The 14877-nt window shown below is 43.2% G+C and overlaps 1 protein-coding gene across 1 annotated transcript in view; it reads left to right on the forward strand.

Annotated features, from left to right (window-relative positions):
• Positions 1–964: 964 nt before the first annotated feature.
• Positions 965–14877, forward strand: part of GRXCR1 (glutaredoxin and cysteine rich domain containing 1) — a 52250-nt gene continuing 38337 nt past the window's right edge. Inside the window, exon 1 of the mRNA XM_048509932.1 lies at positions 965–1481. Within this exon, the coding sequence (XP_048365889.1) occupies positions 1089–1481 (393 nt within the window). The 5' untranslated portion in view covers positions 965–1088. The remainder of the gene's footprint in view (positions 1482–14877) is intronic.

The following is a 14877-nucleotide window of genomic DNA, read 5'->3' on the forward strand; positions in this document are numbered from 1 at the left end:
GTCTATCTTTGGGTCAGAAATGACTTTAGTGGCACCGATGGACCATCTCCATTAACAAATGGATAAAACAAACGCATCCCTATTGTTATTAGACCTACCAGCTGCTTTTGATACAGCAGATACCATTATACTGTGGCAGCTCTTGGAGAGTGATATAGGATTGAGTTTGACAGTGGTGAGATTACCTGTATCTTACAGGTGGTGATAAGGCATACTGAGTCACAGTTGTGGGGCTGGCATAATCATTTGACTACCCAGCAAAGGCCAAGCTGGGGATTATGGGATCTGTATGGACCAAAGCCTTGTGGGACAGTATCTGTAGTAAGGAGGAGAATTGGTTGGGTCCAGTCCATGGGGTCTAATGTGGATGGGGGAATTACACTATGTTCATTAATATCGTCAGTGAAGTTTAATATTGATTTTAGGGGGCTGCCGCATTATCTTTGTACATTTTAAACCTAACACTACAGCGTGCTTTGGGGTGCCCTCCTGCTGAGACCTTTTGCTACAAATTTCAGTCCTGTTAGCACTACTGGATTTAGGTAGGAAGGTATAACATGTGACAGGCTTAAGGTTGCTCCAGAAGATGTCAAATGAGGACATCAACATTCCCATAGATCCAAGCGGCACATTTGGGATTTAGATCTAGTTCTCCGGAAGCAAGAGCTCAGGATGTAAAGTCCAGGCTGTCCTTTTATTTCTTTTATTTCTCCTTCCACAGGTGCAAATGAATAAATATTTCTGGGATGTAGGGTTTTTTTTTTCAAAATCGTAGAAACTTTCACTCTCTTTTTTTCTTTCTGCCCCTGAAAAAAAGCACACAAAGGCTGGTTAATATTTAATCGATGAGCTCATTTTACAGGTTTTAGTTTAAAGGTAACCATAGCACACACACACATGCATTATTGATTGGCAATCGGCACTGGAGCTTCTCCGGAATCCTCTTTCCTTTAGATGTTGGCTTCAAATGAGCGGCGCCTCCGTCACTGGCACACAACTTTGATATTGTTTTAAGTGTCAGAAACTGGCGAAAGCGATGACAGCCCACACCAGGAGGATGTAAGCAGGGCGCATTGACGGATGGGACAATGATTAAGAGTGACACGAAGGGCCAGGGCGAGAGGCAGCCGAGAAAAGTCCGATTTCGGATTGCATCTTCGCACAGTGGGAGAGTGCTCAAGGAGGTGTATGCGGATGGAGAAACGTCCGACTCTCTCGATTCGGAATGCACGAGCAGCTCCGAGACAGACCAAAGCAGACTCAGCGAATCCGATGGGCAGCACAATGGGAACCTGGGATCTGAATACGACGAGAATGAGAAACAGCCAGACGATCTGCTCATTTTTGTGAGAGCCGCCAAAGAGAGGGGGTTTGGCGCGAAAAGGGTCAACATCCTCAGCAAAAATGGTACAGTCAGAGGAGTCAAGCACAAAGTCAGTGCCGGTCAAGTTCTCTTTGACAATTTGTCAAAAGTGTTCCAGGTAAGTGAAAGTCTACTTGTCTTCTCGGTCTACAACCACTTTGTATCTTCTCTTCCCACCTCTACTCATAAAGCACATTTTTCCGGTTTGCTAAAGGAGCATTTAATCAATTTGTGTTCAGAATGCAGAGTTCCTAACATTTCCAATGTTTGAGGTCTCAAAAGAGAAGTTCCAGCTTTCAACATTTTTGCAGCTGAAAAATTAAATTACTAAAATTGGCATGTTTGCCCTTGAGCAGTGCTCACTTTTGAAACCAGGGATGGGCCAAAACGTGGTGACTAGAAGCTTGCGGGCTAGATCCAAAGTATGCAAATTAAAAAAAAGGAAAAAAAATCTCCAAGATGCCTGTTTTCTTTCAGTACTTTCAAATTTACCTTTTCGTGTGTGGTTTTGATGGAGTCTGTCCACACCTGCTTCTTTTGCTCTGACCTCAAGCGCTCAGAGGTCAGCAGCACTTGATAGTCATCCCATTTGCCCATATATGGGAAAGCACATCACAGTTGAGGGAGGAGCCACTGTTGCTGAGGCAAACTTAGACATCAGTTCACACAATTGGAATCCCAATGCTTTTTACATGGGATGAGGACAAAACATCCAATCACATTTCCTCCATTCTTTGTAGCCCTGTTCACAAGTTACAGTGAATGAGCATATAATCCATATACGGTGTGCATATGAATTTTCTTTAGACATGTGTTGAGTAATTCTCATATTAAATTCAATGCATGTACAATTGAACGTGTGATTGAAATTGCATGTTTAACCAGGTACTGGTCCCTGGTTATCACAATCACAATCACAATAACCTTTATTGGCATTAGGTGTGAGACAGTGGTTATACACTATTATTACTGGTCCCTGGTTTAATTGATAAAGTAAATGCATATTGACTCTTTCTTACAAACACATATATGCGTGATGTGCATGCATTCATTATAACTTGTGAACAGGGCTTGTGTGAAGTAGGTTGTACAAATGAGGCTAGTATACATGTGTACAAAGGTGAATGGGCATTTCTTTCACCTCAGATGGAATGAGGGGTGTGGAGGAATCACAGAAATTAGTGACTCATGTTTGTACAGTGGGGACAATATCCAACCACCTTCTACTTCACCGCACAGTCTTTATTGATGGATTGAACCCAAGATGATGGCGACCAAAGAGTTAAAAGTGGCAGTTGTTCCTGAATATTTCATCAAAATAGACTGTGTCAAATGGTTGCAAGCATTTCCTCTTAATCCTGTCTTAAGTACACTGTTGTTTCTCATTTACCTATTCAAACGTGACCACTACTATATAGTAAAATGCCATGATTATTGCTTTAAATCCCCCAAAGCATTTGATTCACGAAAGCAAATCACTATTATTATCCCCATACTGCAGATGGATGTGTCAGTGGAATAAGTAAGCGGTGGATTCTCTTAGACTTCTTAGCTGACTCCTGCCGAAGCAGGATTCAAACTGTGGACTCCCAAACGCAGCCTCTTAGCTGCTAGCTTTCAGGTGGAAAATGCTACATGCCGTTTGCAAAACCTCTCATTTTTGTTGGAAGGTTCATGATGAAATTTGAGAAAAAATGGTTCTCTAAATGTTCAAAGGCTCATATTGCTGTTCAACTTGTTCCAGGTTTTCAGTCCTGGCAATGCCGAGCCGTAATGAAGTTTGGCTCAAATTAACCTCTGAAAGCTCCAGTTGGTTTATGCTAGCAAGGAGAGTGTAATCCATCCATAAAAAGGACCATTGATATCAGTGAGAGAGTAACCCACAGGCCGAATGTCCTTCTGAAACATGCTTAATTTGGACTGGTTCATGTTCGTGCTTCACAATGAAGAAGAGAGTAATTCCTAGCAGTACAAACCGATATACATCAAACCTGTAATACAAATAAATGGCCATTCTTCCCTTCCTGTGACATTATTAAAAAATAATGAATGATTTTTGCACATCAGGTTGAGGTCTGTGATGATTACACACGTGAAGCATTCATTTTTAGCTTTTGAAGACAACTTAAGGGTGGAAATATTTGGATATATCACCTTCCACTGAGCCATTTTCTATCATTTCAACAGGGTTAGCCAGCATCTGTTCTATTGTTGACTGATAAGAACATAAGAACAAGCCAGCTGGATCAGACCAGAGTCCATCTAGTCCAGCTCTCTGCTACTCGCAGTGGCCCACCAGGTGCCTTTGGGAGCTCACATGCAGGATGTGAAAGCAATGGCCTTCTGTGGCTGTTGCTCCCGAGCACCTGGACTGTTAAGGCATTTGCAATCTCAGATCAAAGAGGATCAAGATTGGTAGCCATAAATCGACTTCTCCTCCATAAATCTGTCCAAGCCCCTTTTAAAGCTATCCAGGTTAGTGGCCATCACCACCTCCTGTGGCAGCATATTCCAAACACCAATCACACTGATACTTTTTATATCCTTCTATTCCAGCGGTTCTCAACCTGTGGGTCGTGACCCCTTTGGGGGTCGAACGACCCTTTCACAGGGGTCGCCTAAGACTCTCTGCATCAGTGTTCTCCATCTGTAAAATGGATAAATGTTAGGGTTGGGGGTCACCACAACATGAGCATCTGTATTAAAGGGATGCAGCATTAGGAAGGTTGAGAACCACTGTTCTATTCTTTTGTGGAGATATGAAGCATGTGAGAGAGCCAATGTGGAATAGCGGTTAAGAGTGGCAGACTGTCACCTGGAGAACCGGGTTCAGTTCCATAGTTCTCCACATGAAGCCCGCTGGGTGACCTTGGCCAGCCACACTTCTCTCAGAACTCTTTCAGCTCACGGGGAGGCAGGCAATGGCAAACCACCCCTTTTGCTTGGAAAACTCTGCAGGACCACCAAAAGTCAGTTATACTTGATGGCGCTTTCCAACACAACCATTAGGAACCGAGGGGAGGAATTGGCAGGGAGGAGGGTGGGGAACTGCCTCATGTTTCTCTCAGGTAGGGACAGTAGCTGGGGTCAGAAGGAAGCACTGAACCTGTCATCTTCAATTCATTTCTCAGCCACCACTGTTTACTCACCTGTCCTGTGCAGAAGGAAGGTGCTGAAGAAAGGAGAAAAATGCAGCACCTCCTTCTCCTCTGCATCCTCCAAGACATCCCCACGTGTGTCTTCTCTTCCTGGTAGGGCTGTGGATTTTGGATGGATTGAAAAAGCAGACTATCCAGCCTCTTCATTCCAGCCACTGCCACTGTCTTGTTTCCTGTCCAGCCTCTTTGGTATCTGGCACCACCAGCAGCTAACCTGCCAACAATCCACTTACTTTCTTCCCTGTCCCTTATCCCCACTTGCTCTCTCCCTGCCTGTCCAGATTCTATTGTTGACTGCCAATACTGTCCACCCGCCATGGTTCCAAGGACTGTTTCCTGTATGTTGTCCGCACTTGTGCAGATAATGCTCCCATTATCCCATTTCATTCTAATATTTGGGATTTCCTCCCTTGGTGTGCCCCTAAATTTACAGAACAATCCCACCCATTAATGCACGCTCCAATTATGTGAATTTTCAGATCCTCATCCTAGGTACATACTTCGAATTTGATGTATTTGATGTAAAGCACTTTGGGGGAGAGAGAACAATCTGAACTTTGATAGTAAGTCTGGTTCTCAGTTTGTAGGGAAGTATTAAATTGCTTCAATTGAATACCCCCACCCCGATTTTGTATACTTGCTGTGCAGTTGTATGCCTGTCTACTCAGAAGTAAATTCTACTTTTCAGTGGAGCTTACTCCTAGCCATACTCCTAGCCATACAGAATCCCTGGTGACAACTAGTGAGAGGAGATTCATAACTGTGAAGGAAAGATATACAGACACCTTCAGAGTTCAAACAGGGCCATTCAACACAATCCCAGTATTTTGGCATGTACTACTTTTCTGCTTAATTGTGCAAGTGGTTATGAATATACCCTTGGTCAAAATTTCACAACGTCTCCTGTGACCTCTACTTTTATCTTTCAGTTCCCTGCCTTCTGCATAATTGTGCAAGTGGTTACAAGGTCCATTGGCCTGAAGTTTTACCACTTCTCTCACAGCCTCTACTTTTAGAACTGCCTTGTTGAGCACGTGACACTGACTTACACTGAGTAAGTTGGCCTGTCAAGATACATGTTGTGTGCTCTGATTGGCAATGACCATCCAGGATCTTGGGCTGAAGTCTTTTTACCTCATCAACTCCCTGAGTTGTGGTTCCTTCCACCTTATTCCACAGAACTCCCTATTGAACTAGAAAGTCCCACCCAGCTTTAGCTCAGCAACCCCATTTAGACACCCCCAAAGTTACTAGGGTGTTCTCCTTATGCATTAGGGAAGCAGGCAGTAGAAGATTATGTTTTCAGCGCTACGTTGGACCTCTGGGTGACAAATGCCAGGCATGCATTCATCTAAAACAGAACTGAGCAACTGTACAGAACAGGGATTTTGCTACCAAGGGTTAAAGAAACACCCTTTGCCCTTCTGCATCTAAAAGCAGGAGAAAAGTGACCCGGGAAACGTGGTGAACAAAAAGAAGACGAGAAGTCAGACCCAGAAATGCAGAGACAAGTGACATTTCTACTCCACAGCAAAGAATCCAGATCTTCAAAATCAATCTTTCTGCTTGCTTCTATGAAGACTATTAGCATGCACGACCCTTTTCAACTCAAGGGGGCACCAATTAATATTGGCTTTTTATTGTTGAGAGTTGCAGCAAGTCGGTCTTCAAAGAAGGAAAGCGAAAATAAAACTATCAATGAGCTAATAAAATTCTGAAGGGCTCTGTGTCCCACCTACACTGCACAATGCAGACAAGCCATGTAAAATTAAAAAAAACAGGCATGGGAAAACTCCCTGAGTTATTTAAATGGAGATACAAGGGATTGAGTTCTTCTGCATGCAAAGCAGATGCTGTTCCACAGAGCTTTTCCCTTTGATTATTGGCCTGTATCAACATCTAAAGCAATCTTCCAAAAGAAATAAAGTAGGAGAGACCACAAGAGAGGAAACAAAATCATATGAAGGACACAGGTTGTTCTCAGTGGTAGCAGAGGGAAAGTTCAGATGGCTGGATCTAAGATTACTCTCTATTATGAATCTGCAGGTGAACATCTAAGTGACTATGGAGTGTTTATTTTTTTATTTTATTTTGTTAGCTTTATATGCTGCCCTTTACCTGATGGACACAGGGTGGATTCTAACAAATTCTAATACATAAAGCCGCAGTTTAAATACATTTAAAACCCCATGCTGAAAACTTGTGGTGACAATATTTAGAATACTCAAAACAGGAGGGGAAAAAGAGTGTATTCTAATCTGGATAACCAGGTTTGATTCCTCACTCCTCCACCTGAGTGGCAGAGGCTTATCTGGTGAATCAGATGTGTTTCTGCACTCCTACATTCCTGCTGGGTGACCTTGGGCTAGTCACAGTTCTTTGGAACTCTCTCAGCATCACCTACTTCACAAGGTGTCTGTTGTGGGGAGAGGAGGGGAAAGGAGCTTGTAAGTCTCTATTTTACAGGCCCTGTGGTACTTTTCAAAGTTCAATCGCCATTGGACTTAAAAAGGCATTGCTCAACAGGTTAACAGATTTGAACCTCTCCGCAGAGAGAAAAGGTGAGAGAAAAGTGGCACCATATCACTTCTACACAATCTCTGGTGCCAGAAAAGACAGTTGGTGTTTCCAATAACCCATTCCCAACATTTTCCCGCCCCACTGCAAAGATTTCGTCCAACCCTCCATGGGCCGCAGAATCTACCAGTGTGACTTTTCACTGACTTGCATGACTAAAGGAGGCATCCTGTATCTGCGATATAATGTATTTCAATTTTGTCAGTTCACTCATTTTGCCAAGAGGACGACCGCATGATCTACATAGATGTGTGAATCAAAGAAAGACGGGATAGTACAGAATAAGTCGGAAAGAACTGCACAGCTGGCTAATTAGTTACAGCCAACCATAATTTCTAAAGTGTGCAAAAGTAAAAACAGAATCCAAAATAAAGCAGTATTAGAATCACACTGCTTGTTAATAAATATAAATATAACAGCCATATTATCTTCATGAATAGAGCCCTTCGGGGATGGGCGGTATAAAAGTCCAATAAAATAAATAAATAAATAAATGAATTAACAAAAAAATCATCCCATGAAGAGTTCAACCTGGATGCATGTAGCATCTTAGACTCTATGGGGAAAACCAAATAATTATATCTAAAGACTTCAGTGTGTTGAGGAAATATAATATTTATAAGGATAGAATTTCTCATGTTGTGTTTGTAGTAATTTCAGAAATTTAATGCCCCTACCTGGTTAGGACATTTGCTGATGGTTGCATAGCTGTGGCTGGCTGAAGAACACCGTCTTGCCTTTGAATAATTGCTGTAATCTACCAAGAGGTTAATATTGATCTTGTTTCCATAAAGTTGATTAGTTCTTTGAGCCTGGAAGGTATTACACAAGGTGTAGCCTAAGCCAGCAGCTCACTAGCTCTGGATGTTTAATTTCAGAAAGGATGTTGTACCATGTAACAAGGGATACCACAAACTTGAACTTATAAATTACATCTGCCATAGCTTTAGCTGCAGTTTAGGAGGTATTTTTAGATAAACCCTTGTATCATCAAAGTTCTCTATTAAGCATCATATCTATTACTCAGATGCTGTCTCAGTGATCTCAGTGCATTAATCTGACCCTCCCATCTTGTTGGGCTTGACAGTTACACCTGGCACAATGCTGAGTCAAACCAGAGAAATGATTATAAATTTGATAAACCAAACCAAATTGAAGAAACTTGTTGTTTCCAGATAACACTTTGTGGCGTCATTGACTCCCAAGTGTAAAGATCACTACAGATCACAAAAAGAATGTGGTTTTATGCCCCAAACTGCCTTTTGTATGCCATTTCGTTTGCCTTTCATGTTACTCCCGCTATAATAACCTTTACCACGCAGATTCTCAAGTGGTAATCCCATTTGTTCAAGCTGTCCAAGTAGAGTTCTGTCATAAAGGCACCTGTAGCCTCATCCAATGGACTGGGGACCCCCCTCCCCCCAAGCTTCCTAGTGGTACAGGGAAGTTTAAAAGGCAAAAAGGCCTCCCTGCTACTGGGAGGCCCCCATTTAACTTAATGGACTAAGGCCACCTTTTTGGTGACATCAGTCTGAAGCCCCAGCTCCAGCGCAATGGGGGCAATGGCCAGCCCAAACCCCATAAGTCTCAGCCCCAGCCCCATTGCTCAATGAAGGCAATGGCCAGGAGGAAGCTGACTAATGTTGGCTTCTTGTAAGGGTCTGGTACTCCAGTCAGCAAGCAAATACTCAGGAACGTTTCAAGAGCTTTATTGGAACTGTGTCAGCCCAAGGTTCAGATAGCCGAAATTGAAGTTTGGCTCACTGACCCTTGGTATATACCTGTAAGTTACAATATGGCTCCTCCATAGTCCTCCCACCCTTTCATTCCCATGATATTAGCATTATAAAGAGTGGTGTGAACAGAAGCATTGTTTCGGGACAGGCGGTTCCCTCCTTTGGAGGAAGGCAGATAAGAGAGAACGGTTAAGCTCTATTGACTAGTTACACTGCAAGCGATGGAGATCTCCTTTGCCTCGAGCGATGATAATGGCTCGGCCAGCCATGGCCCTGATGCGGACGTGCGAGATGCCAGGCCGAGAATGGCGCGGCCTGACACTTCTCCCCCAGCCATGCCTCTGGATCGCCGCTGCTACACTAGTGGGAGTGGAGGGATGCTGGTGAGGCATCCAGCACTATGTCCCATTGTTGGAGAGGGCTGCAGTGGTTCTCTGCTGGTGGATTCCCAATTCTGCTGGTGAGGTCTCAGGCTGCTCCTACCAGCAGATTTGCCCCCCCTTTGGATGGGGCTGATAGTCTTCTTTGGCCGAATGGACCCCCAGAAATGTTCTTTTATCATATCTTCAGGCTCAGAAATCTCATTATCTGATGGTTTGATTGTATCGACATAACATACGATCACCATCATTTCTTCAGTATGATTAACATCAGGTGTGCAGTCCAGAATAACTGAGTAGTATTTGGCTGAGTTTGCCCGGACTAAACTTTTCTGTTTCACAGCCTTCGCTAGAAGCTTTATAAGCTCATTTTGGATATCTTACTCAAAGCAGTGAACAATTGTTTATTCTTGAAGGCTTTCACGGCTGGATTCAACTGGTTATGGTGGGTTTTTCAGGCTGTGTGGCCGTGGTCTGGCGGATCTTGTTCCTAATGTTTCGCCTGCATCTGTGGCTGGCATCTTCAGAGGTGTATCGCAGAGGGAAGTCTGTTACAGACTTCTCTCTGTGCAAGTGTGTGTAACAGACTTCCCTCTGTGATATACCTCTGAAGATGCCAGCCACAGATGCAGGCGAAACGTTAGGAACAATATCCACCAGACCACGTCCACACAGCCTGGAAAACTCACCAGAACCAATTGTTTATTCATCTTTAACTTTGTGCAAATTTTCATTCATGGTAGGATGAAAAAGAGCTACAAACTTTTAAAAAATCATTATTAGCACTGTACAACTTTTCACTTGTACCATGGAATGCCAAGTTTTGCATGACAAGAACTGTGACCAAAGCAATCAAGTGTTCTGAGATTTGTTGCCAGTATTGTTCTCTGTCTTCCTGTTGTCTGGGTACAGTTTGCTGCAGGAAGTGATTTCTTTTCTTAGTTCTGGAACCTGTTTCCCACCTTTTCCCCTTTGTTTTTCTTTGCCCTTGGTCTGCTTCCTCAAGTTGCTGAAAAGGTTTTTTTTTGCAACATTGGCCCGTATTTCCCTGCTTTTTTTCCCCCTGACAGCCACAACAGAGTGGCTTCTACTCCCCCACCCCTCGCACCTTCTCACGCTTGCTGTTAGACTGAGGCCCCTTCCACACATGCAGAATAATGAACTCTCAGTTCACTTTCAATGCACTTTGCAACTCTGCGGAATAGCAAAATCCACTTGTAAACAATTGTGAAAGTGGATTGAAAGTGTATTATTATGCATGTGCGGAAGGGGCCAGTGAGAGGGAGAATGATATTCTACTTGACAATGAGACACTTTTCCTCTGCAGTTACTTATTTTGTTTGCTTGCTTCTTTCAGATAGCTTTTTGGAGAGCTGAAGAGTAGTTTCAGTTATGCTTGTCTTCTGGGATAACTTTGAGTCTCCCAGAGCCCTAGACTGTTTCGAGACTCAGCAATGACTGGCAACGTAGTCTCAAAGCAGAATTCATAAGGTTTGTCTCTTTTGAGAGTTAATGATTTCATATTGCCAACTGCTGTTATTTAAGGAACAATTTCTACAAACTGCTAGCATCATTTTCATCTTAATAATTTCTCCAACTAGCCTATTTATGATACAGTTTTCTGGTATTTGTTTTACCTACAGGGAAATGTTAACAATGTTAGTGTGAGCTTTTGAGCTGCTTGATTGTCCACTAAGAGACAATTGACCATTGAGAGACACACCCCCTCCTGTTAAGTGGTGCCTTACAGGTTTCCTTTCCCATTGCTGCCTGATCATTAGCCTAGTTTGCCAACTTATAACCATAGGAGGCAGACTGCAGTGTCTGGTGCCAATGGGACTCTAGCAAGTGATAGGGACACAGTACATAGAAAGCTTTTATAAGATTATATTCCATATGTATTCAATTAGATATATTCAATTATATTCCATAGTACTGTTGTGGTATTTATCTTATAATTTATATATACCCAAAGCACTGAACTTTGCAAATTTATATATAATGTATGTATGTGTGTGTGCGCGTGTACATATATATCTTATTTATCTTTTTATCTTAAAAAGCAGCAGTGGAGTAGGAGGTTAAGAGCTCGTGTATCTAATCTGGAGGAACCGGGTTTGATTCTCCGCTCTGCTGCTTGAGCTGTGGAGGCTTATCTGGGGAATTCAGATTAGCCTGTGCACTCCCACACATGCCAGCTGGGTGGCCTTGGGCTAGTCACAGCTTCTCGGAGCTCTCTCAGCCCCACCTACCTCACAGGGTGTTTGTTGTGAGGGGGGAAGGGCAAGGAGATTGTAAGCCCCTTTGAGTCTCCTGCAGGAGAGAAAGGGGGGATATAAATCCAAACTATTCTTCTTCTTAAAATTTGTGGTATTTGTCTTATATATATATTATTTGTCTTATATATATATTTGTCTTATATATATATTATCTCGGAGGGGCACACTTGGAATACCATAACAGTGCTATGGATCAGTTCTGTGCCCCCCTGAGGTATGTCCTGGACAGTTGCCTAGTTGGCCTAATGGTAGCACTGGACCTGACTTCACCATTGATGGTAAGAGAGTTCTACGTGTTATATTTTCTGACTTTTAAAGGTCAAGTTGAAAACAGACTAGGAGCAGAATGTCCCATCTCTTTAATGAAAGCTTATTGTGTGGATGGAAATAGGCAGCTGAGGTTTTTGATGGCATGAAGGTAAATAATTCCATCTTGTAGTTGAAGTTACATTAACCCTCCATTAAAAGAAACAGGACATTTTTTTTGGAAATCATATTCCCCTCCCCAAGAAGTTTGTAGACAAGAGTGAGAATCGGTGTGCCCTAGTGTTGAGCTGAGCCAAAGCACTGAACTTTGCAAATAACAAACCCTCCAACATTTGAAAGTGGGGAGGAAGGGTTCTCATAAGGTGTTCACAGAAGGTGTCTGGCACCTTTTAAAAAAATCCAGGCATTGGCAGGCATATGAGCACTGCTTTTTAAACTCAGAAGTAGATACACTCAGTAATAGGGCTGGAGAAGATATGGGCTCTACAGCTTTGCTTACCCTCACTGACATCATCATATAGTTGAATCTTTTGGTTACATTAGACTATGATGTCTGGGGGGAAGAATTAGGACTAATAAAAGGAAACACTTCTTCACACAACGTGTGATTGGTGTTTGGAATATGCTGCCACAGGAGGTGGTGATGGCCACTAACCTGGATAGCTTTAAAAAGGGCTTGGGCAGATTTATGGAGGAGAAGTCAATCTATGCCTACCAATCTTGATCCTCCTTGATCTCAGATTGCAAATGCCTTAGCAGACCAGGTGCTCAGGAGCAGCAGCAGCAGAAGGCCATTGCTTTCACATCCTGCACGTGAGCTTCCAAAGGCACCTGGTGGGCCACTGCGAGTAGCAGAGAGCTGGACTAGATGGACTCTGGTCTGATCCAGCAGGCTAGTTCTTATGTTCTTATGTCATCATGGCCACTATGAGATCTCTGTTGAGCTGGAATCACATTTCAGATGAAAATCTGGTACCAGAGTAGCAGCATACAGGAATAACTAGGCAGCTGCCCAGGACACAGACCTCAGAGGGGCACAGAATTGATCAGAGGGGCACATGGAGAGTCACAAAAAACACATGTGAAAGCAAGCAAGATGATGATGAAGGGTTGCAGACCTTTCCCCTACACTTTGAAATAATTACTTTTGCAATCAAAACAGACCACACACTTGGTTTCACACCCCGCTTTTCAGGAAGTGGATGTTCCAAAGTTGGAAAGAAAGTAGCTCTCCTGATGTCCCAATGGGAGTTTGACTCTCTTCCCCTTCAGATTTTCCTTTTGATTACTGCTGGTGTCTGGACCGGGAAAAGGTTGCTATAGCAACACCTCTTCTCTTATCCTCTTCTCCGTGCTTCATTGAGGAGGGAAATGCAGTTGCCATGACAACACCTCTAGCCAGTCTCTTGGTGTGAACTCAAGTAGCCAGAAAATAAGGTGATGTAACAATTCCTTGGTGGTGTTTTCTGCATATTAGGTCTCATGATTCAGAACAAAGGCCTTCAGTTTCCCAGTCTGTAACACCCAAGCGGAGGGATGCTTTGATGCTATTTGTGTTATAGTTTCTCTTCTGAGTCCAGAAAAGCCGCGGCAAACCCACTTGCTGCAAAGCCCTTGTGTTTCTCCAAGGTGTGGGGTTGACAGATGTAGTCTGAGACTTCTATACTCGTACTGAAGTACCAAGTATGCATGGGTCCAGTTTGGATCAAAACCGTAGTGTGAAGGGAGAGATGCTCAACAGCCCCATCCAGAGCTGTCAGGCAAGAGGGGACATGTTCGTATACAAATATAAGGTTGACGGGGCTGGCCACGGCCTCCACAAACACATTTTTCCTGAAATGGCCCCGGGGAGCTGGTGTCTGTTCTATTGAGGAAGCATATGTGTAGCCATACCCCGCCTTTGTCTCCAATAGGGATCCAAAGTGGTTGAGTTTTTTCAGTGGGTCAAATATACCAGCAATCAGGGACTGTTCCAGGTTAGGCAAATGATGTGACTGGAAGCCTTAAGCCCCCTCTCCCTGTGTACTGTAGTCCTGATCCAAATTAGGCCTTCTCAGACCTGGGACTGAAATTCTTAGCATCAAACTCCCCACAAGTATTTGATTGACAGGATCGATACAGGACTGGGCTGCATTACTCCAGTAGGTTCTAAAATCTCATCACGAATCTTCCCACGACCCTTGCAGGACATTTAGTGTGAAGTGCGAGATGCTGACATCCTCTTTAAGAGCTCATGCTTCAGGTCTTCTGATAATAGATCTCCTGTGAGTTCAGCACAGCTAACCTGAGCTGACTATTATAACTGAAACTAAATCAGCTGGCCAATGCAAATTCTTCAGCTATCAACAGGGACCCAGGAACTTTACCCTGGTGACATAGTATTGATATTATTATTAACCAACCACGGCCACACAGCCCGGAAAACCCTCCAGAACCAGTTAAAAAAAATCTTGCCAAGTATGCCGGAGCGTAATGAACTGGAGGCCAAAACCAGATATATGTGAGACCAATAACATGGGAGTTGATGCACCCCTTCTTTCAAAGCTGCAACTGAAGGCCTTCTCTTTAAATTTGGGAATTTTAACCCTTTCTTCTGCTCTGAGTTCAATGTTTTTGGGAGGCACAGCACTGTGGTTCATGCACCTTCAGTTTGTTCCCCCCGTTTTTCTCTGATCTTTCTCAAACATGCTTTGCTGAAAAGTTTTGGGAAAGATCTCAGAAAAGGTGCCTGCTGCTTAGGTGGGAAATTTGGATTTTCCTACTCACATGGCAGCCATTTCCCCCGACCCTGTTCCCAGAGCAGCCATTTTTTCCTCCCACTTCCAGGATGCTTTTTATTTTTAAAAGTTAGTGGGAGTACTACAATATCAATATATTGATATACAATTGTAAGAATAGATGTATCAGGTTATCTGAATTCTCAGCATTCATTTTTTAAAAAGTAAGTTTCAAATTCCTTCCTTGGCAGAGATATAAGGGAAAAGTTGTATCTTTTGCAAGGGAAGGCACTGGTCCGTTATGCACAAGGCAGCTGCTGCATGATGGGGGCAAATGTCTGTGACAGCAAGATTTCTTGTACCGACATATTTTCTCAAAACCCACTTTCACTTTCCATTC

The sequence above is a fragment of the Sphaerodactylus townsendi genome, linkage group LG10 (genome assembly GCF_021028975.2).
Source record: "Sphaerodactylus townsendi isolate TG3544 linkage group LG10, MPM_Stown_v2.3, whole genome shotgun sequence".
Classification (NCBI taxonomy): Eukaryota; Metazoa; Chordata; class Lepidosauria; order Squamata; family Sphaerodactylidae; genus Sphaerodactylus; species Sphaerodactylus townsendi.